The following is a 24,808-nucleotide window of genomic DNA, read 5'->3' on the forward strand; positions in this document are numbered from 1 at the left end:
GGGACCTCAGCATTGTTGAGCTCAGTGATGGCTGTCCCCTGCAGACAGGATGCAGCAGGAGACACTGACATAGGACCGAGCACCCCAGTGTCAAGTGGGCACGTTAGATTTTGGAACAGCAGAGGCTAGGGCGTCACACCTTACTGTCAGAAGCACAGTGGATGAGATGCCATAATGGACAGCAAGGCCAGAGTGGCAACCAAGAGACGTGCTCCTACAGTGTAGTCTTGCAGGATTTCAACCCAAAATGGGACATTTACAAGAACCAGCCTTACTGGACCTAAAAGCTGTCAAAATTTCTGTTCAGATTCTCAGCCTTGCAGCTGCCTCTTTCAGAACTGACTAACTCCTAAGTGAATAATGGCTCTAAATGTAAGGTTTTCTCCTCTGAGTCAAATTAGTACTCTGCTATCAAACATTTTTAATGGTTATACTTTGATCAGCTTTTTCTGTTCTAAATGGGAGACTGATCTGAATCACCTATTCCTACATTACCAGAGCTAAAGATAAAAGCAAATCAACATATATTATTTGATTTTATATATCATTTAAGCTTATGTATGGATGAAAACTACTTTTTTCCAGCGGAGTTGTGAAGCCAGTAGGAGCAGTTTGAATAGTTTTTCCTGTAGTCATTGAAGTCAGACATGCTTTCCCAGTGGCCCAGAAATCCTACCCGAGTATGTGCTTTACAGAGACTCATATATGTGCATGAAAGACAGACGGAGTGTTTGCTCTAGAGTGTCTGTAATAGCACACAATTGGGAACAAGTTAGTTGTTCATGGATGGTGAAACCAGAGAGTGCTAGCCTGCTGTGCTGTCTCCCATCTCAGGGGCTCCCAGAGCGCGCATTCCCGCGCATTCCCGTCCAGCTGCCACCCCTTTCACTGTTCCCACCCTAGAAGCTAGCCACACACGCTACCTCCCTTCCTCCCATTCTCAAAGTGTCTAAGAACCGAACGAGGATACAACTCATGAACCTGCCACACCCGATGGTAAATTGTACCGGTTTTGCTCGGACACGGCGGTTAAGCTCAGCCCACTTCCATCCCGAGGTAGCCACTGATCCGACTTTGCAACGTTCTTGTAGGTACGGCTACTGCATTGGACAACTTCGCACATGTGTGATGTTGGTGACATTTAAACATCGTATAGTTTACAGCACTTGTAATTTGTATAAAATTACTATGTTTGAGACGAATCCTCGTGGATCCCGACAGGCGTCGGCCACCTGTTTAAGTCCAAGGGACCCCGCGCCCGGGGTCACCCAGACCCAGAACAGCCGCCCCCCGGGCCGGAAACCGGGGTGCCGAGCAGAACCCAGACAACACACAAGGGTGGGGTTGCCTGGCAACCGGCGGTTCTCCTCAACCCGCGGCGCGCAGAGATGACGCCACGGGCCCGCGCCCGGATCTGGCCCCGCCCCCTCGAGGCCGCCGCTTGCCATTGGGCGGCGAGGAGCCGGAGGCGGGCCTCGGCCGCTGGGCGGTGCCTCTGGGGGGCGGGGTCACGTTACCTGGGCGCCGCGCCTGCCGGAAGCCGACGTCGGCGGCCACGCGCAGGTAGGCGAGCGCGGCGGGCTCTGTGTCGCGGGGTGGCCCGCGTGTTGGGGCGCGGGCCTGGCGGGTGGCCCCGGGCGGGCGGCCGCGCGAGGTCGGCGGGGGGGGACACGTGGAGGGCCTCGGCGTCCTTCGCCTCGGGGCGGCCCTGCGGTCGCGGCGAGTGAGCCGCGGGCCGCCTCGCGCTTTCTGTCACGGCGCTCCGCGTGGCTCCCGCCGCCCCTTCCCGCGGCGGCACCCGGGGGTGGGCGTCCTCCTGCACGTCCGCAGGCCCCGGCCCGGGGCGCCAGCCGTGGAGAGGGCTGGCGAACTCGCATTCCGAAGGGAGGGACTGAATGAATCAAAGCGATGGCCGTGAGCGCCAGGGAGAAACAGCGGGCGGCGGGGCGCGGAGGGAGCTCGGCGGGCGCGCGGGTGGCGGAGCACGGGTGCGCGGGAACCGGACGCGAGCGCGGGGCGGCGGTCACGTGGGGCCCGCGGGCCTTGGCGAGGACCCTGACTGTCTCCCAGTGAAACGGGGGATCTTGGGAAGTGTTCCAGCAGGTGAGCCGTAATCCAACCTAGGTGTTTCAAAAGCCACGCAGGGCGCCGTGTTGTAAACGGGCCGGGGCGGGGTGCTGGGACCTGGGGGCCAGGCCGCGGCTGTTGAGAGATGCCGGGCCCCTATCTTCTGGTGTTGGCTGGATGCTTTAGGCCGCCTTGAGTTTCCTCAGGCAGGCAGCTTTTTAGGGGATTAAGGCCATCATAAGGATGGGGCCTCGAGTGGGTAGAAACTATGTTGGTGTTTTGTTCAAGTCTTTACAGGCCAGGCTGTAAAGAGGCCTAGTGGTGGCGACGGGTCCTTCTTGTTAGCACTCGCCGTGGTCGGTGCTCGTGGAGAGGGGCTGGAGTGGAAGCCTGATGGGAGAGGGGGCGGGGAGGAGGGCAGGAGAGCAGATAGAGACAGTGCAAATGCATTTTGCGGCAGCAGGTAGCAGAGACGGGTGAAGGGTACGTGGAATCGAAGGCGTTTTTAAGATATGGGAACTTGTGGTCAATTCAGTAGAAGGGAAGAATGAGTGAGGCAGGAGAGGGGAACTGCTTAGTGCAGGGGTCCCCACCCCCAGGCCGAGGACCTGTTTGGGCCTGTTAGGAACTGGGCCGCACAGCAGGAGGGGAGCAGCAGACTGTGAGCAAAGTGTCATCTGTGTGTCATCTGTGTTTGCAGCCACCCCCCAGAGCCAGCATCACCGCCTAAGCTCCACCTCAGAGCCTCAGGCACTAAATTCTCATAGGAGCGCTGGTCCCTGGTACCACAAAGGTTGGGGACGCTGGCTCAGAGCAGTGTCTGTCCTTGAGTAGGTGGTGGGAGCCGGGATGGTACCCAGCGTGATGGGTCTGGCCTTGACAGGCGCGTGGACAGTTTCCGTGTAAGGAGGGAGGAGGGGCAGGTGTGGGAACCCGTGGAAGCTGGCGACCAGGAGTGAGCTCGTCTGCCGAGAAAGGAGAGTGGAGGAGACGCTGGAGCTTGGGAGATGAGGCGAGGTGAGAGAATGGACCAGTCGTCTGGGCGAGTGGCTGGCATTGAGGGAAGTTGGTGGCATTACTGGGCAGCGCCAGGCCCCCTGAGGCTGGCGAGGGCTGGTCCTGGGTTTGCAGCCCGCAGGAGCCAGTGCCAGGCGACTGCCATGCAGGGAGCCGAGAGTGTGTGCAAGGGCGAGATTGTGACCATGGACCATGGACGTTACGCTGTGGAAGTGGAGCTCGAGAGGGGTGAGGGACATTGAAACGTGTAGGGACAGCGGATGGCAGGTGTTGGTGAGGTGAAGGACGATCGGACCCCCCGGTGCCAAAAGGCGGTGAGCTGGGAAGATGGGAGGTGGGCTCGCTGGACAGGGACATGGCGGCGTTGTCGTAGCAAGGTGGGAGGAGAGCAGGGTAGGCAGCGGAGGAGCAGAGGCTGGAGGCCATTCTTCTAAGTGGGCAGGTGAGAACGGGGAACAGTCCTGGGTCAGAGGGGACGGAGCGAAGCCGCCATCCCAGGGGTGGGCGCCAGGGCTGCACTCTTGGACCCTTGGACTGATTTGCTAGAGGGTTGTGGGCTGTGAGGGCCAGGACCTTCCTCGAGGGGGCTGTGCCCGGTGCGTCGGGCGGCGCCCTTCCCTACCAGCCGCCAGGACACCAGAAGTGACTTAGACACACTGGGCGACGGGACATCTGGGGCCGTGGGCGCTGTTTTCAGATTTTAAAAAATACTTTTTTCCTATAGGCGATTTATTTCTTTAAGGTCCCGTGGAGTTAGGTTTCAGCCTCGGACCCCTGGCAGCCTTGGCCTGTGGAGCCGGCCTGTCCTAACTGGGCCCAGCCCAGACTGGTAGCGGCCTTCTCGCGTCTGTCTGGTGGGCTTGTCCGCTTTCTGCTGATGGAGTGATTTGTTCGCTTCGCTGAACACTTTTGAGCTGGTATCTTAGACGAAGTGGTTTTCTTTTATTGTAGAAATTACAGAAAAGTATAACGGGAAAAAATAAACATTCTTATAATTCTATCCCCTAAAATGTTAACATTTTAATGTATGTCCAGAATCGTTTTTTCCCTTGTGCATATTTGTATAGAATTTTTCTTACCAAACGAGGGTCGTGTGGCATAGACCCCGTCTTTTCACTCTGGTGCTACGAGCACTTGCGCATGGCCGAAGGCCATCCCGTGGCCTCGAGAGGCCTCAGCGGTCTTGCCGTCGTCGGTTGATAGGTGTATAGATTGTTTCCGTGTTGCCACCTTTCGGACATCGTGACCCATGCGTCGCGGACATGCTGTGTGCACGTGCTGCTCGTTTTCTTGAGTGAACGTCTCGGAGTGGAACTGCTGGGTCACACACTGAGTTTAACTCCTGGAGGAACTGCCAGACTCTTCCGCCTTCTGTCCCACTGGCAGTGAACGAGGGGCGCGGGGGGCCCCGGTTTCCGCACATCCTCGCCAACATTTATTTTTATTGCCTGTCTTCGATGAGGCCATCCCAGGGGCGCGAAGTGCTATGTCGTTTGATTTGCACTTCGTTAGTGACGAATGACGTCGCGCATCTTTTCATGTGCTCGTTGGCCGTTCGTGTCTCTTCTTTGGAGAAACGTCTGTTCAGATCTGTTTAAATGGGGTCGTTCGGCTTGTGTTGAGCCGAACAGTCCATCGTACCGCTGCACAGAAGGCTTGCCAGACATGCGCCTTGCAGATATTTATTTTCCCCATTTCTGTAAGGATGTCCTTTTACGTTCTTGCTGATGTCTTTTGCAGCACAAACATTTTTAGTTTTGACGAGTCAAATTTATCTGTTTTTGTCTCGCTGCATACGTTTTTGGCATCATAGCTAATAAACCGTTGTCTGATACGAGGCCGCGAAGACTTACTGCTGTGCTTTCTTCTAAGACTTTCATGGTTTAGCTCTTAAATTTAGGTTTTTGATCCTTTTTGAGTTACATTTCGTATATTACATGAGGCAGGGCTCCAACTTCTTTCTTTTGCACGCGGTCATCCAGCTGTCCTAGGACCATTTGTTGAAAAGACTGTCCTTTCCCATGGAATGGTCTTGGCTCTCTTGTCGATAATCAATTGCCCATAAATGTTAAGGAAATGACATTCTCTATACAAACATTGTCGCAAAGTCATGAGTCACCATCTCTTGGAATTATTAAAAGAAACCTTTTTATAATCTGGAAAAGTCGCCCCACCCCCTTTTAGCAAATAGACCTAGTGATTAAACATTTTAATGATAATTTGCAGAGTGAATATAGATTTTAACTTTTATGGTAACTGGTGTGTAAACAAACATTTGTCAAACTTTTCTTACTTCTCCGACAAGGTAGTTGGCCGGCAGAGTCCTTCGTCTTTTCAAAGCCCCTGTGTCGACAGCATCTCCTTCTTTCAAGGTTTCTTATTACCCCGCTCATTGCAAGTCGTAGCCTTTGGCTTTGGCACTTTGTTTTAGACAAGGCTTAATTAAAGGACGTGAGCTTGGAATTTTCCGAGTCCACAGCAGTGATACCCTCCGGTGTGCCGTCGTCGGCCACAGCTCCAGGCGGGACAGAGGGCGGGCTTCATGCTGGCTCTGTGTCCTGGGCAGTGGCCTCCTTGGTTTTCAGCAGCTCCTCAGCCCCGGCTCATCTCCTGCTTTCCTGGCCCCAGACCTGGCATCCGAGGCAGCTCTGGCTCCTGTTTAGAGAGGCATTTGGAGCCCAGTGTGGGCGCTCGGCGGCATCGCTTCTGGGCCCTTTTCATTGTGACCGCCCTTTTTCAAGTCGCCGTTTCCATCATCTTTGCCTTTTTTTGCATAGCAGGTACTTCCTGCCGTAGGATGTTTACCCCATTAGACTGTGAGCTGCGGTTTCTGGACTGCCCGGTCCGGCCTAGAGCTGGACCAGCAGCTCCTGGCACAGGGCCAGCACTCTGCAGGTGGGGACCGGCAAGTGACACTATCCATGGAAGTGCACCTGGAGCGGGACTGCTGGGTGACAGCTGTACGCACGCTTAATCCCGCCAGCCGACAGCTGGGTGTAGTTTCCCTTCTGTCCCTGTGGAAACTAGTTTTGGGGAGTTCATGTCTCGGCGAGTCCGTCCACAGTGAGAAGGACGCCTAGGACGTGCTCAGGACACACCCCAGCCTTTGCACACCTTCGGTGGGCCTTTGTCCTTCACCTGCGCCCTCACTCCTCAGGACATCGCGTGGCCCGGGCCTCTGCCCCGCCCTTCCCACTGCGGCGTGTGCGTCCCTAGCTCGTCACGTGGCCGCCACCTCCGGCCTTCGCGGCTCTCAGAGAGGCGTCCCCGCCTCCCCGGCCACCCCCTCGCGTCTTTCTGTTCTGTTTTCGTAGTATCGCGCATCTCCGTGCGAAGTGTTTACTCATGTGCTCCAGCAATAGGGGTGTCATTCCCAGCAGAAGGGGCGCCCCCGGGACCAGGGCCATTCACTACAGCTGCCCCCTCAGAGCCGGGGGGCTCTCCACCGCGGCCACTTCTGGTCCCCTGTCACATGGGCCCACAAAGGAGATGGGTGTCGGGGTCGTGGATATTCCCGTTCTTGCAAGCGCAGTTGGGTACCACAGTACCGGTGACAGTGGCCGTAATCAGTTCCTCCTGGTGTCTGGGGCCGCATGTCCGCCCTTCCACACGGCCCCAGCCCTGCTGCTTCCACTGCCCTGAGAGGCCACCACAGACTCCTGTGTGGCCCACCAATGCCCTGGTGACATGGCGCGTGGCGGTCACTCGCAGCCTCCCTCGTTGGTGGGGAAGTAGAAGTTAGTCCATAGTAGCAGAAGATGAAAATAACCCAAAATACTCAGTAATTAGGGAACAGGGAAATCAATGTTCGTAATTTTCACTTTGGGGAAATTTTGATGCTGTCATCAGAAATGACATTTCTCTTCATCGTAAAAAGCTTCGTGTCCACGTTCGGTTAGAAATGCAGGCTACACGCACGGAAGCACTCAGGGCAGGAAGGGAGTTCGCCAGACTGTCACACTGCTGGTCTGGGCGTGACAGAGCCGGGAGACCTGCCGTTCTTGTAACTTTTATATAATTTCTGTATTTTCTAAAATACCCTCATATTTCACTCTGCGAGAGTATGAGACTATTGCATGGCTTAAGACCTTGTGTTTCCTGCGTATTTAGCGATTTCCTTTCTCTGTTGCAGGATGGCGAAACGGAAGAGAAAAGTCACTGAAGTGACAGGGAAGAAGAACAAGAAGTTGAAGAAGGTGTCAGCAGAGGAGAGAGTGCCGGCGCCGGAAGCCACGCGGGCCGCCGCGGGAGCACGCCCCGAGGTAGGCGCGCCGTCTCGCCGTCCTCACCTCGGTCCTTGCCCGGAGGCCCAGGCGGGTGGTGTCTGCGGGTGGCGCCGACGCTGGCACGGGCAACACGCGGACATACTCCGCGCCCTCTACAAGCAGTTGTAGGACAAAAGGAATTGCGGCGCGTTTTCGGACGGACTCCATGGCTGTCTTCGGCCACCAGACCTGCAGAGTCTGTGTCGGGTGCCACGTGTTAAAGCCTTCGATGGCTCCATAGAGGCTCCGGGGGCCGGGGCGGGGCCTGTGAGCGTTGCTCGGAGGAGCGGGTGGCGCGGCGTGCACAGCGGTCACGCGTGGAGCGTGGCCGGGAAGCTGTAGTTAAGAGCTCGCATCTAAAATGCTTGTATCTAGTGTAATGTAATCCGCCCCCCAAATGTGTACACGCACTTAGATTTGTTTTCTCCTGCCGCCTGGTTCCGAGTGGTACCTCTTTCTTCTGTACTGAGCTGTCGTTACAATCCCTAGCATGCCGTTGATCAAAACAGCATAAGGTGGTCCGCCGTGACAAATTATCGAGCATGACGTTTGCTTGGGCGCGCGTCACGGAGCTCTGCGGCGGGCGGGTGGACGGGACAGCGCCACGGGACAGGGTCGGAGGCGCTTCTGTTGCTGTTTCTCGACTCTCACCGTGAGCGCGGAGTGGCCGTGCTCACGGCAGTCGGCGAACGGGGTCGGAGGTGCTGCGGTGCGGCTCGTCCCTGCACTCAGGCTGTCCTGTGGTCCTGGCTCGTGCTGTCACATCTTGTTTGTAGAGCTCTCCCGTTGTGAAGCAGCCTGATTGGCCGCTGCAGTTTCTTTCCATGGGGAGAAGTGGAAACCGCCTGGCTGGCCAGGTCGTCACCGGCCCTCATGTCGCCGGCCTCCACGTCGGGATGTCAAGCTGAGCCGCTGGTCAGTGCCCCTGAGGCTTCGCCCAGGTGGGGCACCCCAGTCTGGTCCAGGGGCACTGGCGGCCATTCTTTCAGTCACGCAGAGGAGAGTGGCCTGTTCGGAGCCTCGTCGTGGAACTTCAGTGCAGCGTGGCATTGGGGCCCGGGAGCGTGTTCCCTGAGACCACCGTGCCTCGGATGCCTGGAGCCGTCCCCAGGGTGTGACAGCTGCTGGTCCAGACCACTCCAGGACTCCGGCCAGGCCAGCATCTCTGCGGCCGGCAGCAGGGCGCTGCGGGCGGGCGGGGCGGGTGTGTGCAGAGACAGCGGCCACCACGGGGGCGTGGGGAGGCCAGGCAGCACCCAGGACCCCGACTTGTGCCAGGCACCCCGTGCCCTGCGTGCTCTTGGCCAAGAACCCGCCAGGCCCAGGCTCCCTAGGGCAGAGGCGCGCCCCCCCCCCCGCCCTGTGCCGCTCTCCCTGGCCCCGCGGCTGTGCCAACACGGGCTCCCAGCGGGCCGCTTCCCTCTCCCCCTCCACCACCGGAGCCAGGGGCTCTCTCCCCGTCGGTCTCCTGATCCCAGACGGACGCTGGCTTTAGAGATCCACGCGAGCTCCCGTTCGGTGGCCCAGCCCACCCCGATCCCTCGGAAGCTCATGCGCTGTTTCTCCTGACACTGCCCTGCTTTCTAGGTCCCTGCAATTTCTTTATAATGAACGCCACACGATTACTTGGTGGTCTTTAATTTTGTCCTGACGCGTTTGTCCTGACGCGTCTAGCTTTCCTTCCGTAGTGACCTCTGCCTGCGGTGCCGGTCACTGTGGGGCCCACGGGACAGCGCAGGTTTCCGTTGAGCGCGGCACAGGTTCAGCTCTCTGCCTGGGCTCAGCAGTGTGTCCCTTCCGCGCAGAGTGTGGGTCGTTGCCCGTTGTTGACGTGCACGTCGCTCAGCATCGCGTGTTGGAATGCCGCGCTGTGTGACAATTTCCGCGGTTGCGAATGACTACACTTTGTAAACCACGTAGAACAGAATGCTATCAATAGCATCATGTGGTTTGTTTCCAAAGATGATCGATACACTAGAGCAATGCGAAAATAATAATAAAAGCGGGATTTTTGTGGCAAACTTTGAGGGTGAGGTTAGGCCCGTAATCCATGAGTTATGCGGGGTGAACGCCGCAGCCGTGAATAAGAAATGGGTTAAAAGAAATTCGGAAACCGAAAGAGAAAGGAAGCAAACACTTCGGTAAGTTTCTCTGCAGTCTCTTCTGCTGCCTAGGGGTTTGGCTTCTACCAGGGAACAGCGTTCCCCGTGCGGTCAAGTGCACTTCTGTTCAGTGCCCCGGCCACTAGGTGCTGAGGCCTGGAAGTGTGGGCGGGCCTTAACCTGCACCTGCTGCCTCTGCAGGGTTGTGAGTGTGGGAGGCCCGGCTGCGCCAGGCCCCAACTGGCCAGCAGGGGTCGCAGCCCCTCTGCCCAGAGCCACCAGCTGTCGACTCGCCCCGCAGGGGCTGGGGGGTGGGAGGTGGGGCAGGGAGGGTTTCTGCCAGTGTCCGTGGCTGGTGGCCGGGTGCCGGCTGGGGGGCTGGTGTCCTGAAGACCACGTCTCGTCTCACATGGCCTGCCTCCCTAGGTGGTGGCGATGGCTCTTCCTGGAGGATGTCCTGGTCTCTGCTAATAGAAATATTTCTTCACGCTCTTGTTCTCATGGGAAATTATGGAAAAGAGGTGCCCGGCATTTTTTGAGGAACAGAACATTGAGCGCTGCACCTAAGTTTGAGGAGGGCGGGTGAGCAGCTGGGCGGGAGAGCACGTCCTGTCACCCACCGGAAGGTGGAAAATACTGCGCCGCGCCAGCCACGGCGGAGGCCTGGCGGGAGCTCCGGACTCCAGCGGGGGGCCGAGGCGCCTCTGTCTCCGCTTGGGCCACTGTGTTGTCCTCTCGGGAATGTCCGTCCAGGGAGGCCTGCAGTTCCCCGTGCAGTCGCTTCCCATAGCACGAGCCTGTGTCAGGATGGCCGAGGTGTGCCCAAGTGACGTCACTTCAAGGACCCGGGTGGGGTGTCTCTGCAGGGCTGGGTCCCCGCTCCCCGGCCGGGCCGAGTGGCGCACACCCCGCTGCCGCTGTGCCTCGTCTGGGCACCTTTGTCTGGCACGACCGCGGCCACCCGTGCTGCGCGTGGGCAGCGAAGGGTGCCCGGTCGCCTCTCGCGCCTCTGTTCACTGGGCTCCCTGCCATGGAGCTGGCGGGCCCTGGGGGACAGTGCCGTGTGACACCCGGGGCAGGAGGGGCCTGCGGGGCCTTCCCGGACAGCCCCCCAAACCGCTGCATTTGCAGTCCTGCTGGAGTGGTCTGCGAGGTCCAGGGGGCCCGGAGCCCTCCTCTTCTGAGGCCGCTGCCCTCCACTGGGGGTCTTGGGGTCCCCCTGCCTCCCTAAGCATAGCTTCTTGAATCCGTGCCCTGTGAGCCGCGCTCCAGCCGCAGGGACCAGGGCCACCCACCCCCACATTCTTCGGGACTGGCTTCTGCTCGAGGCCGCGAGGACCCTGTTTCAGACCTCGTGTTGGGAGGAGAGAACCGCACGGGGGCCAGGGCGGCATGGGCACCCCGCGGCCCTGCCTTCCCCATCCCGTTCCCACGAGGGGACATGCTAGCTCAGTGGCCCCTCGCACGGCCACTCAAGCGCGTCCTTCGGGGACACCGGGGGAGCTGGCTGCCTCTGCTGGCTGGGGATGAGGCGGCAGGAGCGGCTGGTGTTTGACGTCGGCTCGGCGCCCTCGCTTTCCCCCGCCTCGTCCGTGAGCCCCTCGCCCCCGCGGGGTGGGCTCTGCTCGCAGCGGCACCTCGGCGGTGGCCCTCGGCAGCCCCGAGGGCCGAGGGGGGACCTCGCGCCTCACGGAGGGGTCGGGGCACCCGCACGCCCACCTGGGCAGCTGGGGATGGAGAGGAGACTCACACCTGGGTTTCCCGCCTCCGATCCCCTTGGGAGCGCACAAGGGGAGACGAGGGGCGCGAGGGTCACCTGCCCTGGTCCCTGTGTAGCTGGGCCGAGGACCGCGGCGGGCGGGTGGCTCGGCTGTCAGCATCCGGAGCACTGTGTGAGGGACACCGGCTCACCGGGGCCTCTGGCCTCCGCTGTGGCCGCGGGCGATGCTGGTGGACGAGGACCTCAGACGCATGGGCCAGGGCCGGGCGTGAGGGACGACGGCCTGGAGTGCGTGGTGGCGAGTGACTTTCGGAAGGGTAGTGACCCTTTTCCCCGGAGCGGCGTGCGCTCTCCGTGGCTGCTGGTTCCCAAACTCCCCAGGGCCCCGCGTGGTCCGGCCGCCCTGGTTGTTTTCGCGTCTTTGCCAAAGCGTGGCCCGTGGGACGGCGGGCTGAGGGAGGCCAGCGCTCGGCCCCGCGGCGGCCTCGGGGTCACGGGCGTCGTTTTTTCGGAGGGGAAGCAAAGCCGCGGGCGCACGCCCCTCCACTTCCGTCCTTCTGGTCCTGGAACCCGGGACGACCTTCGCGGCCGAAGCCTGCGGGGTGGTGCGGCCTGTCGCGGGGGCCCCGAGGGCGTGGGGGGCAGATGCTTCGAGCCAGCTCCACTTCGCCTCAAGCAATGCTCCTGGTTGGCCGGGGACTTTTGTCCTGAAGCCGGCGGGCGGGGGTTGCTGACCCCCCCAAACAGCCCCCTGGGGCCCGGGCTGCTTTTCTTGGCAGACTCTCCCCTCCTTCCGCGGCTTTGTTTTCTGCTCCGTGGCTGCTGAGCTGGCTCGGCTGCCAGGCAGTTGGAGTAAGTGTGAGTGGATGGACTTGTAGGGATTCAGAGCCTGAGAAAGCGAGGCCGGAGGCGGCCTGCAGGGTCCCCGTGGCCCAGGCGGTCTCCCCTGGAAACGGCGGTGGCGCCTCCGCACACCCTGTGCCCTCTGCACGCCCAGAGAGGGCGCAGCGGGCTGGCGGGCGCGTCCCACGAAGCCTGGCACCCAGTGCCTCCCAGGCCCTGCTCGCTGCCCCAGGGCGCCGTCTCCTCGGCCAGCCCTGCCTGCGTCTGCTCGTCGGGCCAGGCGGACTCTGGTCCTGCTTCCGTCTCCCTGCTCGCGGTTTTGTGTTCACTCCTCTGATGCCTCTGCCCGTGTTCGGGCGACGACGGCCAGAGGAGAGGCGGATAGCGTCCTGCTCTCCCGGGGCGCACGGTATGTGCCTCTGGCTCTGTCGACTCGAGAGGGTGTCGGATGGGCCGGTCCCGGTGGGTTCCTGCTTCGTGGCGGGGCCGTCCTGGGCCCACATCTGCGTGGCCCCTGCCTGGCCTGCTTGTGCATGACGGCCTTGTCCTTCTCCAGGAGCTTTTCGGGGGTGGCTGTCCCAGCCCCCTCACTAGGTGTCCTTCGGAGGAGGACGTGGGGACTGGGGTCACGGGACACGGTCTGTCAGTAGGCCGGCCACGGGCATGCATGCCTCCCGTCCCTGAGATGGGTTTTCTCGTCTCCCTTGTTAAATCGAGGAATCGCGGAGGAGCTGGACGCTGAGCAGCGTCGCCCGCTGCCGTGGAGACCCAGCTGCCCTCGCCAGGGCCGACGAGACAGCCCCCCCCCACACACTGTCTGCACGCCGCGGTCCCAGGCCTCGCTGCCGCACGGTCACCGGGGGTGTCTGTGAGCTCTGCTTCCTTGTGGTCAGCAAAAAATAACTCAACAAAATGTAATTTAAAAAAAGCAATGTTTATTATTTTTCCCAAGTTGTACATGACCAATGTTGGAGAGAGAGAGAGAGGCGGCGGGCGGGGCAGGGAGAGAGCGAGAGGACAGAAAACCGGACAGAGGAAACCAGGACGGCCGATCCTGCCACCCGAGGGAGCGCGGCCGTCGGCGCTGGGGCGCGTGTCCTTCCGGCGTTTTCACAGCGGCCGTTTCCCCGTGTACGTGCGAGAGCGCCCACGACGGCCCTGGGTCCTGCGATGTTTCGCACGTTTTCCCAGTACGACGGAGAGAGAAGACCACCCACGGCGGTTCTAGTGCCGGTTTCTCTGACGCCACCGTGAGCGGCCGCTTGCCACATAGATCCCGGCCGCTGTGTTCGTTTCGCGGGTGCCCATGTGTTTATTCCCGGTTCTGTTGCGAAGTTTATCTTCTCCGTATTGATTTAAAAATGGACTCTTTATACTAAGAGCTCTTTATCTTCCCTTTACGTTTCAAGTATTTTTCCAGCCGGGTTATTTTTGTTTGGCTTTTGCACCCCGGGCTGCAGGCCCTCCGCCCGCGCGGTGGAACTGGGCTCCTGCCCCGCAGCCAGGAGCCCCTGGGCCTTCGGACGTGAATGAGGAAGGGCCCGGGCGGCAGGAAGCTGCGGTGCGAGGGGGGCAGTCAGAGCCCCCGGCCGACAGCGGGGTCGTCCCAGACTCAAACCTGCGCTAACCCACATGGAGCCCCAGGCAGGAAAGGAGCCCGCAGACCCGTCGGCCCCGCGGGGTTTCTGGACTCTCCCCGGGGCAGGCGCAGACCCCCAGCAGGGGCTCCCAGGAGAACAGCTCTCCCCAGGGGCGTTGCCAGCAGAGAAGCAGTCGCGGAGGAGCACCTCCGCTGGAGGCGGGGGCGGGCGGGCGACAGACCACAGACTGCGCGCCAGAGCCGGAGCACGGAGCAGAGCCGAGGCTGCGGCGGGGCGAGCACGCGCTCCCTCACCGCCCAGCGAGGCACGGGCAGGCGGGCGTGGAAAGGAACCAAGTCGGACCCTCAGGGACGTGGCCATGGCGATCAGAAGCGGTGGGCACGTCGGCCAGGCTGGACGCCGCCGAGGAGTGTGCCAGGGCCGGCGGCAGAGGTGAGGGGTGCCGCGTGCGCACGCCGGGCGCTGTGGCGGGAGGCGGGGCTTGCAGCGCACCCTTGACCGGAGGAAGGCGAGAACGGAGAGGACACAGGACGGGCAGCGTGTGAAGGAAGCGACGTCCGATGCGCGTGCGGAAGCACATCCCGTCCCCCGCAGAACGGGGGACGGTGCATCACACCCGACCGCGGAATGACAGTGGCGCGTCGAAATGCAGGCGTGAAGCCAGCTGCCCGAAGGCGAGGCCGGCCAGCTGAGCAGGACGGAGGCGGCCAGTGGAGGGGTGACCCTGGGGGTCCCACCCGCCTGCGCCTCTGGGGGGGGCCTCGCAGCGCAGGGAGCCCTGGCCTCTGTTGGGGGGGAGCTCGCAGCGCAGGGAGCCCACGTTTTTCTAGTCCTTTTGCCATTTTTGAGATTAGACCGGATGTAGGCTGCCCATCCATCTGTGGCATTCTTAGAGGGCAGGGGCCGGGACTGTCCCCTTCTGTGCCGAGGACAGGCCCTCACAAGGCTGATGGCAGAACTCGCCAGGAACCCAGGTCTCCCTAGTGAATCTATTTTCGTCGTCTGTTTTTTTTATTCTTGGCTTTATAAGTGTGTGTGTGGGGGGGGGGATGTCACGTCATCTGTGTCTTAAAATTGTTGGTCGTGGTACAGATCGGACATTTAGAGGTTACGGGACGTTCTGCCCTGTCGGTGATGTGTGCCTGTGCCCCCCTGGGTAGCCATGCCCGGCGCCGGCCCAGCCTTCCCTGTGTTCGAACGGCCAAGCGTTTCCCTCCCGGTAGACGGTGCTCGTTAGTAAAACGCACACGCAGGGCCGAGCGCTTCCTGTCTCACCCTTTCTCCGGCCTGGATGATCCCCGCTTCCTGGCTGCTCAAAGGGAGCCACGAAATGCATTGTTCTCAGCAAACCGAGCTGACACCACATTCGTTTAAGGAAGCTTATTTCATTATAGCATTCACTGACGTTCGCGGAGAGTGTTAGTCACTGGCTAATCAGACAGTGTGCACAAGAAGGTTCTCCATTTTGGGGTCTGCAGTACCGCGATGGGCAGACGAGGCCGAGTGTTTGGCAGTCTTTCCAAAACTCTTCTGTAGCGGCAAGATTTCCCAGGACGGGCCGCACAGCTGGGAAAACAGCTTCTGCTTTGAGGGCGCTTTCCCAGGCACAGGCTCAGGCCCCCCACTGTTCAGCGCATAAACAGCGTCTGTGGGACCCGCCGGGCCGGTTTCTGTGACACAGGACCGAGGCGTCGTGAGCCCGGAGCGCATCTGGGTGCAGCTGTGACGGGGCCACCCGAACCGTGCTGTCTGTGCTTCTGTTGGCCCCCGGTCCTGTGTGTTCTTCAGGACTCAGTGGCCACCTGAAGCCAGGCATGCCAACCCCCTGGGCCACTGTCACGGAGTGCGAGGTCGCTGTGCAGGGCCCCACTGGGTCCAGGGGCGGGGACCTCAGTGTGTGACTGCAGGACATCGGGGACCAGGAGCCTGGCAGAGGCCGGGCACGGGCCCCCGTGCAGTGTGTCCTCGGCGAATGCCCGGGAGGGAGCCAGAAGGCAGGCCCTGGGACCCAGGGGTGTGGCGGGGCACCGCAGCCGGGCCCCCAAGCCCAGCGCCGCAGATGGGCGGAGACGTGCTTCACGGTCCGAGCCGAGGGCCCGCCGGGCGGCTGTTTTGTGGGCTGCGTGGGGACCCGGGCTTCTCGCAGCCTGCTGCCCCTGCCCATGGGTGCTGGCCCCTGGCTGTAAGGTCAGAGGGCGCCCGCCCCCCCGCGCACTTGTGTTCTGTGGCAGGGACAGACCAGTGGGCCACGCGCCTTCATCCTGAAGGGGAGGGCTGGAAGGTGCAGACACGCTGTCACTCACACCCAGCTGACCCTCCGCAGTGTCCCCAGGCCAGGGGCCCCGTTCTGGACGGCAGGAAGGGGACAAGCCCTGGGCTGTCTTTGTCGTGGGCTCGGTCGCCTCGCCGTCCTGCTCAGAGAAGGGCTGGGGGCTCAGTGAGCTTCGCCGGTGTGGGCCGGGTAGACCGGGTTTGGGCAGGATGGCCAGGCGGCTGTGACCTTGGCGCCACACTTCTCTCTGAGGCTCTGCACATGGGGCGGCCATGGGGTACCACAAGGGGTGTTTCAAAGTAGGTGACATGCCTGCCACGAGCAGTGGCTTGGTGAGTGACGGCTGTGTCCCTGCCGAGGCTGTGGGGACGAGTCAGACACGTCCGCGTGTGTGGGGTACAGGGGCCGCCGCGGGAGCGGCACACGCGCAGTGAGCGTCTCTGAGCGAGTCTCTGTTCACGCTGCCGCTGCCGGAGCCGGGCGACTCCGCGCTCCGGGTGTGAAGCCTCCGGCGCCCCCTTACTAGCTCCGCGGCTCGAGCGGGGCCCCCTCTGTGCTCCCGTGTCCCGGCCGTGAAGTGCAGGTGATCATGGCCCCGTCTCAGGTGCCAGGAAGGGACGTGCGGCTCCATCCCGCGGGTCGAGCCTGGTCCCCCAGCGGGTGGGACGCGGCCCGGAGCGCACGCCGGGCCGGGCTTCGGCGGCGTCCCGTCGGCAGGCGCCTGCGCTGCGCTCGGCTCCGGATTGTGCGGCTCCGGCCTCCTCAGCCGCAGACCTTCCGAGGTGACCAGGTTCTGTGTGCTGAGATGTCATTCTGGGGACGACGGATGGCGCCTGACACCTGGGGTTTTCGTAACTGCACGGCGTGAGCCCGGGCATCCGCCGGCAGGCTCGGCTGGCTTCCCACCCGAAGGGCCCTTCACGCCGAGGGTGGTGCTTGCACCCGGCCCAGTGTGGACCCTCGTCCTTGCCCCACAGGCCGAATGTCGTGATCGCCCCAAACGACTGACTTCCGGTCAGTTGTGAGCACCGAGCCGGGGGCGTGCCGGCTGCGCTGCGACATGGCTCTGCTTCTGGAATGTCTTGTTTGACGGCCACTTGAGCGCCCCTGCCAGCAGCCCGTAGTGTTATCACCTCTGTGGCGGTGTCTGTCCACCTCGCCAGACTGAGCGGGCTGAGGACTCCCGGGGGGCAGGCTCAGGGGACCCCAGGCCAGTCAGGCTGTGGAAGGCACGTGGGGCGTGTGAGCGCGCTCCCGTGGGTGTGCGCGTGCGCGGCTGCTCGTCTGCGCACCTGTGCGTGTGCCGGTGTGTCTGCATGTGTGCACAGTGTCCCCCCCCCTGGAGCAGCCTGGCCCTCGGCGCTGTCCCCGTGGGCGTGGCTCCGGGCCGCCAGCCCAGGCTGTGTCTCGCTGCGCCGGGGCACGGCCAGCACCGCCCCGCGGGCCAGCCCTGGCCAGGGCGACAGGCAGGTTTTGCTGGGCAGTGCTGTGTCCCGGGGGTCTGCTGGTGCCGGACACGTGACCTGCCGGATGCGCGCCCCGTTCTCCCCCGTGACGGGTTGCCGCCAGCATGTCTGAACAGGGAGTGTGACAAGGCCGGAGGCCAGGGACGCCTCTGAGTCGAGTTTCTCCGCAGCCTGTGCTGCAGGACGGGGAGTCTGACGGGGCCTGTCCCTCCCCGCGGCCCGCACCCCCAGCTCCCACACCGCCGTCCCACAGGGCCATCGAGAGCGCCCTCCCGGGGGCACGTGGGCTTGGCAGGGCTCTCAGAGGACGCTCGGCGTGAGTCGGAGGAGCGTCTCGTGCGTTTTCAGCTCTCGGTGCTTACCTGTTTGGCGGGGCGGACCTGACAGAGGCAGGGGTGCTCCTGCGTGTGCAGGTCGGGGCCGGGCCTCGTTCCGACTGTCCCTCCCCGAGCCCGTTCCCCTCCCCCGACCGGCCTCCATCCACCGCTGAGGCCCTGACACCCCACCGAGAGCCCCACTGAGCCCCCACTGAGTCCCCACTGAGCCCCGCTGAGGAACCACTTAGAACGTCCGGAAGAACCAGCACGCGACTGTTTCGCTGAGGAAGCCTGAGCGTTGCTGGAATCGTCAGCTCTGTCTTTACACGTCGGTGAGACTGTTTGCACTGTCCCCGCCCCCGTGCCGTGGCGCCCCAGCCTCGCCGGTGTGGGCGCAGAGAGGCCATAAACAAACCGCGTCTGGGTCGTCTGGGTCGGCGTCTCAGGCTGCTCGTGGCCGGTCGCCGGAGAGGAGCCTGCGCATGTCAGGCGGCCCGAGGGCACAGGTGTGACTCACCAGGTGCCCGCGAGGCGGCCGTCCCGAAAGGTGGAGGGTGCGCCGCACGCTGCTTCTCCCCCCGCGCCCACGGCACCCTGCGCAGGCCCGCGAGGGGACCGCCACGCCGTGCGGGCCAGGCGGCGCGTGCCGTCTGCCTCCAGGCTCCGCTCTTCCTCCAGGGTGGCAGACGTGCTGCCCGGGAGCCCAGACAGGCCCTGCGGAGCGCCCCCCGCGTGCTTTTGCTGGCCAACCTCGGAAACGTCGCCTGCTGGGAGAGGCTGTCCGTGCAGAGGGGACGGGAGAGCCATGGGACGCCCAGGCCCCCGGCGGCCCCTGGCCTGCCACCGCCCTGTGCGGGAGCGGCGTGGGGTCTGGGCGACCGGGGGTGGGGAGGAGGCGGCGCGGTGGCACCCCGCCCCGGCCCTCTGTCCCCGACGCCCTCGGGGCGGGGCCCGTCTACGCCACGCGGCTGAGCCTCACCTCTGACTGCGCCGAGCTGTCTGGGAGGGCCGCCTTCAGGGTGGCGTGGCAGAGGCGGTTCAGAGCCGACGCATGTGTCTTCCGCTCGATGTACAGCCGCAGTTTGTCCCTGAAGGTCTCCCCGAGGAAGCTGTAGATGAGGGGGTTCAGGCAGCTGTTGGAGAAGGCCGCGAGGTTCACGATGTGGCCCACGAGGGGGTGCGCGTGGCGGAAAGACTGCTGGCAGGGCGCGGCCCCCGGCGGCGGGCGCTGCAGGAGCTGGACGCTGATGAAGACGTTCTCCGGCAGCCAGCAGACGAAGAAGACCAGCACCACGGCCAGGATCATGCGCAGCGCCTTCTGCCTGCGCGGGCGCAGCACGCGGTGCCGGTGCGCCCTGGCCAGCGCCCGCACGGTGAGCGAGTAGCAGAGGCCGATGACGGCGAAGGGGATGATGAAGCCCAGGGTGACCTCCAGCCACTGGATCTCCCTGACGTCGGCGAAGCAGAAGCACACGTCGCCGGCGTGCTGCAGGTGCGCGGCGGTGAAGGGCAGCAGCGTGGCGGAGACCGAGGCCATCCAGATGAGGCCGCAGCTCAGCCGGGCGTGCTGCTTCGTGCGGAACGGGCCGCAGCGCACCGCCCGGGCCAGCGCCAGGTAGCGGTCGAAGCTCATCCACGTGAGGAAGAAGACGCTGCTGTACATGTTGACCTGCAGGAAGAGGGACATGAAGGTGCAGAGCGCGGTCACGTCGTAGTACTGCTCGTGCAGGTTGAACACCTCCACCAGGGAGTCGGCCACCAGGATGAGGTCGGCCGCCGCCAGGTTGATGAAGTACAGGTCGGGGATGGCCATCTTGTCGCGGAAGCTGATGTTCACCACCAGGATCAGGATGTTGCCCACGAAGCCGATGGGGAAGAGGAAGACGGTGTAGACGCAGGACAGGAAGAGGCCCAGGGCGTAGTGCTGCTGCTCCGTGTGGTTGGCCAGCGCCTGCGGCAGGCGGAGCTCCGCGGGGGTGCCGTTGTGGGTGCCGAGGCTCGTCTCCATGCCAGAGGCGGGCGCTCGGGGTCACGGCCACGTCCCCTCCACGCGCGACGCTCAGGGTTCTCCGCAGGGCTCCCCGAGATCTGTGCTAAGCCACAGCGCCATCCTCAGAAAGGAGTGAGCCGGACGGCTGTGAGACCAAGGCTGTCCCCGGTAGCCACCGTGATGGTCCGGGTCGGGTCGAGCCGAGGGTAGGGTCACCGGTGTCCGCACTGCGAGCTGCCGGCGTGCGCCTCTGCCCGGCCCAGCCGCTGCGTCCACGCCGCTTCTCCCTCCGGGCACCTGGGGGGCGGGGGGAGCGTTAGTCCTCACGCCAGGGCCGCAGGGCTTTCCGCCGAGGCCTCGCCACGACAGAGGGCGCCGGGCCGGCCAGAATTGGAGGCTTTTGTCCTCTGGGCGACATGGTGGTCGCCGAGCCGGGCAGAAGCGTGAGATGCAGAGAGCTCCCGCGTCCTCCCCAGGGGCTCCCGGAGCTGCTGGCGGGCTGGAGACGGACAGTGAGTCACCCCCACACCCCGCGGACGCCTTTTTTGTTTTTTTTTAAGTGGTTGAATAGCAGGCTTATGAGGTAACGTGGATATTGGGCTTGGAGATCTTAGGAAAACTACTGTTTGTCAGCAGAGGAAATAGAATTTATTTCAGCAGCTGTTGGAAAGGGAAGCAGAGGAAGGGGGAAACCCGGCTTTTCCAAACGATTGTGGGTCCAAGACCTCGTGGAAATTGGAAGAGAGTCTTTTCTCTTATAATAAAACAGTAAAAGAAATCTAGCTTATTTGCTAATCCTAGTACTAAGTTTGGATGGCGAAGGTGAAACTTTTTTTCACGATATGGAAGGAAAGAGAAAAGGGCTAAAGATGGTAATTGCTTTTGAAAATGTTATTGAAATTTTATTCAGATGTTTTGACAAATTATTGTGAAACCTAACGTTTTTGTAATGCTGTTTGTAACGGGGAAAGTCGGCGACCTAGCGAGCAGGTCAGGGCCGCCTCCCTCCGCTCGCTCCTGCCGGGGCTGGCGTGTGGCTGCCGCCTGCGGTGGGGTGCGCCCGCTCTGCCCAGACGGGGCCCCGGCTCCCGGGCTGCGTCTCCGAGCTCCACAGAAGTACCCCGTGGCGTCAGCCAGGGTCGGTGGGCAGCACTGTGGTATTTGGGAAGTCTCAACCTGGGGGGTGGTGCTCCTGGAACCAAAGACACCCTACGCTGCCCAGGACGGCCCCCCAGAGAGGGACCCAGCCCAGAGGCAGGGGCGCGAGCTCAGAGACCCAGCGCAAACCGACTGGTCGCACTGCAATGAGCTCCAGCTGTTTTCCTTGGGGAGCTTTTGTTTTATCCTGAAAGGTCATTAGGAATCATTTTCGTGTCGCCAAGACCGGATTAGGCGTTTATCGACCTGTTGCTTGAAAATACCATTTTAAAAAAAGAGGAAAAACGAGAAAGGCTAATCACAGCCATGGCGCCAGTTACTATTGTAAAGTGTTCCACACCCTGTGCTTAGCCGGGGTCGGAAAATTCACTTTTAGGAGTATTTTGTCTGACGCCTCAGTATTTAATGTCTTGTTAAAAACTGCGCAGATCGTTTCACTCTTTAAATGCAGAAGTTCTAGAAGGTTCGGACTGCGTTTCAGAGGAACACTTGAAGGTGGGTGGAACCCACCCGAGGCACCTGTTGCCCCTGGTCTGGGGGATGGAACGCAGCCGCGTGCCGTCCCATGCCCACGGGGTCTTCGCTCCTCGGCAAGTACCGACAGTGGTCTCAGGGAAAGGAATGGGGACTTAGTCCTAAGCCCGCTTATTGTCAGGCGTCCCTGGCCAGCGAGCGTTCAGCTGCTTGGCATTTTTCCGGATGTCCCCATCTCGGAGAACGCGCGTTTTTGTTACATCTCCGGGGCGTGTGTCCGTGAAGTACGTCTGTCTACCCGGGACTGTGCTGGAGGGTGACTGAGGGCTGTGCCGCGAGGCAGAGCAGGGTCGTCTGTCTCTCGGTGAGACCTGCCCTGGCTTGGACAAAGGACAGTACGTGCTGGACAGTGGTGTTTTGGCCACGTTGTGGAGAGAGCCCGCCTCTCGGCCCCACTGCTGCGGCCTCGCCGGGACTGTCTGAGCAGAGCGGGGTGTCCTCACATGGAGCTGGAAGCCGGCCCCCCCGCCAGAGGTGCCCGGCTGACCCACGCCCACGCCCAGCCGTGAACCCCAGCAAGCCGCCCTCGGGCGAGGGCCCACCATGGCACCAGCCTGCAGCAGGACCGAGAGCCCAGGACACACTCACCTGCGCAACGGCCGGCCCTCCGCTCGGTGTCACCTCACAGCAGGCCCCGCCTGTCCTCAGCAGGCTGCTCGGCCAGTGGCAGCCTGGCCGTGCGGGTGGGACTCAGCGCCTGCGACTCCGCGTCTGCGAGCTTGCCATCGAGGAAGCGAAAACCTCCCTGTCATTGTCACTAGCAGCCAAGGCAGGGTGCCGGCAGCCAGCAGGCTTTATAGGCTCCCCAGGGCCGCCGCCCCTCCTGCTCTGGCGGCCTGGACTGCCTCCTAGGAAGACTCGTTAACCGTTTTTTTGCCGGCCCTTTTCCTCCCACGCTCGCGTGAGCTCCGCTCCGCTGAACGCTCTGACGGAAGCTCCCAGTTTGCTGCTTTTCCTCACCCACTGATGAATGTCGTCTTACGTTTGAAGGGACTGCGAATAGGTCTCATTTACCCTTCAGATGATAACTTGTCATTTGTCGAAACTTAAATACTTTTGCTTTTTTTAGCAACTGATTGGCTTTTAGAACTAAAGAGTGAATTTCCCACAGTTTAGACAGTGGCATGTGAATCACACACAAGAAGTTTCACCCGGGGATTTTACAGGAGATTCACAAAGAGATGTAAACCCCAAAGAGAGAGCAGGCATCGGGGGAAATAAACGAGGAACTGGTCGTTCTGCCGCTGTCAGTGTCAGCCACGTCTCAGCTTGCCCCTTCCCTGTGCCCCCCAGCCCACCCGCACGCGCCCATCTTGCGGTACAGGTGCCGGGGCCGGTCCCGAGAGGCCACCTCCTCACATGGCGCCCCACCTCCTTGCCCAGCGCCTGCCCCTGCGAGGTCAGGACGGCAGGTGCTGCCCCCAGGGCCCACCTGCTGCTGGCTGGGTCCTGCCGTCGTGCTGGAGAAGGGCTGGGGGCGGGGGGCGGCCACTGTCCCCAGATGTGCATGGCCGGGGCCCGCTGGCACCGCCGCCGCAGCGCCGACAGGTCCCTGAGCTTCGCGTCTGAATCGATGCCACCCTCCTCCTGCTGTCCCTCTGCCCTCTGGCTGCGGAAGCTGTGAGGCTGGATCCGAGCGGCCGCCGTGCTGAGCGGGAGTAGAGCAGGCCGCCACCACGCCGACGGCCCGGGCCACGCTCCCTCTCCCCGCGCACCGGCCGGGCGCAGCCTTGGGCCGAGGCGCGGGGCGCGTGCCGTGAGCTCCCTTTCAGGACGGGCCCATTGCAGGCGAGCCTGGAGGCCGCCGGGCGACGGCGACTCACCATGGCGGGGCCCGCGTTGTGGGGCGTGCACACGTAGTTTTCAACAGAGAATTCTGTGTTAAGTCTCTTGCAGGAAAACACTGACACTGAGGGTTCTTTCCAGCCTCGGCATCCAGCCCCGATTCCGACACGGCAGCTTCTCAAACACCTGCGCCACGCGCAGCCTCAGCGCGGCCGGTCTGATTCTGGACGCATTTCTGGCCGGCCGCAGCTCGCCGTGATTTCAGCGCCAAAAATGCCTGAGCCACCATTTTGAAAGGAATGAGTCATGAGAAAGTGCAACTTCCTTTTCAGTTAAATAAATAAATAAAATAGAACCCGAACCTTGAAATAGCCAAACATGTCGCTTAAAAATAGCCGCCGGCCGCTCACGCATGCCGGCCCGGGCGTCCCCCCGGCCCGTGGCTCGGGCGGCCCCGGACACCTTCGCACTCCCGCTGGACGCGCCTCAGGATGCGTGCCCCCGCCTGCCCAAGGCTTGGGGTCAGCTGAATTGGGGCTGCAGGTCTTGGGGTCCCACCATCTTGTTAGTGCGCTGGGAGGCGGAGTGACCTGTCAGCCCCCGTGTGACCAGTCAGTGTAAGGACAGGACCCCGGGTTCGGAGTTTCGGCCCAGTGAGCCCCGGCCAGTACCGGCGTGAGCATGGACGGATGGCACTCACCAGCTTCTGCCCCAGCAGGGGCCGTCCAGTTCCCAGGGATGTTTATGCATGGAATGTTCTGGAATGTCAGGCGAAGACCAGATCCCAGCCCCACCTTAAGTGGTCCCCAAGCTCTGTCCACAGGAAGTGGCTTCCGCCCCATCCCCCGCAGTCTGATTTGCCGTTATGCTAAAGTCCCCCTTGGGTGTCCTTCGGGACGAAGGGCCCGCCTGCGCGGGACAGCCACAGCCCCGTGTGCTCTGTGCTCTGTCCACCCCACTGCTCCCCCCGGCTCTGTCCCGGGAACCGTCCTCCGTGTGTCCTGACCGCCTCAGGGCCGGGGGCGACTGGGTCAGAGCCACGGGGGACCACGGCGGGGGTGGGGGAGGTTCTGGGCACGTGGACGTTGTGGCAGGCAGGTGTCCCACAGCCCAGTCCTGTCAGCCAGACCTCCTGCATGCCTCGCGTTGGGTGTGTGCTTAAAGAAAGGGCCCTCCCGCCCAGAAGAAGTGCGAGAACCGCCGACTTGCATTCTGGGGGCTGGTTCTGCGGTCACCGCTGTAGCTGACGCGCGCGGGAACTCAGTGGGGCCAGACTCCCCGGGCCCCGGTTGGGCCGGCCGCGTCTCCGGGGAGCCCCGTGCGCACGCTCGCGACCTCCAGCTCAGCTCCGAGGCCGGCGAGCTGTCGGCACGTGTGGCCATGTTTTCCTCAGTGGATCTGGGCCCTTCCACTGCTGGCCGGGCACGAGCAAGGCAGGGCCTGGCCCTCCCGCCAGAAACCTCTGGAATCGGATGGAACACGGGAGACCATTGTTCTTCAGACAGTGTGGCGACAGGCCCTAGAGAAGGGGTCAGTGTGGAGGACCCCGTGCCCCCAGGTCTGTCCCCCAGCACGGCAGGATCTGCCCACCACAGGGACAGCGATGGGCTTCCTGGGGGCTGAGGGAGCTAGTGGCCGGGCTCAGCACTGGGGAGGAGGGAGCCAGGCTGA

At 62.4% G+C, this 24,808-nt stretch overlaps 2 protein-coding genes across 5 annotated transcripts in view; one reads left to right on the plus strand and one right to left on the minus strand.

Moving 5' to 3' along the window:
- Nucleotides 1–1,483: 1,483 nt before the first annotated feature.
- The window catches only part of CUNH7orf50 (chromosome unknown C7orf50 homolog), a 68,386-nt gene continuing 45,061 nt past the window's right edge, over nt 1,484–24,808 (plus strand). Inside the window, exons 1-2 of one of the 4 annotated variants that reach the window (XM_016119097.2) lie at nt 1,484–1,563; nt 7,217–7,346. In XM_016119097.2, the coding sequence (XP_015974583.1) occupies nt 7,218–7,346 (129 nt within the window). In that variant the 5' untranslated portion in view covers nt 1,484–1,563; nt 7,217. Of the gene's footprint in view, nt 1,564–1,741; nt 1,915–1,953; nt 2,104–2,167; nt 3,085–7,216; nt 7,347–24,808 lie in introns of those variants that run through there. The other 3 variants (XM_036224257.1, XM_036224255.1, XM_036224256.1) reach the window with 3 other exon arrangements.
- On the minus strand, nt 17,855–22,153 carry GPER1 (G protein-coupled estrogen receptor 1). Its single transcript, XM_016119093.2, has 2 exons — nt 21,941–22,153; nt 17,855–19,957 (listed from the first exon to the last, which is right to left on the minus strand). The coding sequence occupies exon 2, from the start codon at nt 19,676–19,678 to the stop codon at nt 18,626–18,628; it is 1,053 nt and encodes a 350-aa protein (XP_015974579.1). The 5' UTR covers nt 19,679–19,957; nt 21,941–22,153; the 3' UTR covers nt 17,855–18,625.

Source organism: Rousettus aegyptiacus, unplaced genomic scaffold (assembly GCF_014176215.1).
Source record: "Rousettus aegyptiacus isolate mRouAeg1 unplaced genomic scaffold, mRouAeg1.p scaffold_m13_p_7, whole genome shotgun sequence".
Classification (NCBI taxonomy): domain Eukaryota; kingdom Metazoa; phylum Chordata; class Mammalia; order Chiroptera; family Pteropodidae; genus Rousettus; species Rousettus aegyptiacus.

Excerpts from the sequence above, each read along its gene's own strand:
- GPER1 (XM_016119093.2), bottom strand. The coding sequence starts at position 19,678 with ATGGAGACGAGCCTCGGCACCCACAACGGCACCCCCGCGGAGCTCCGC.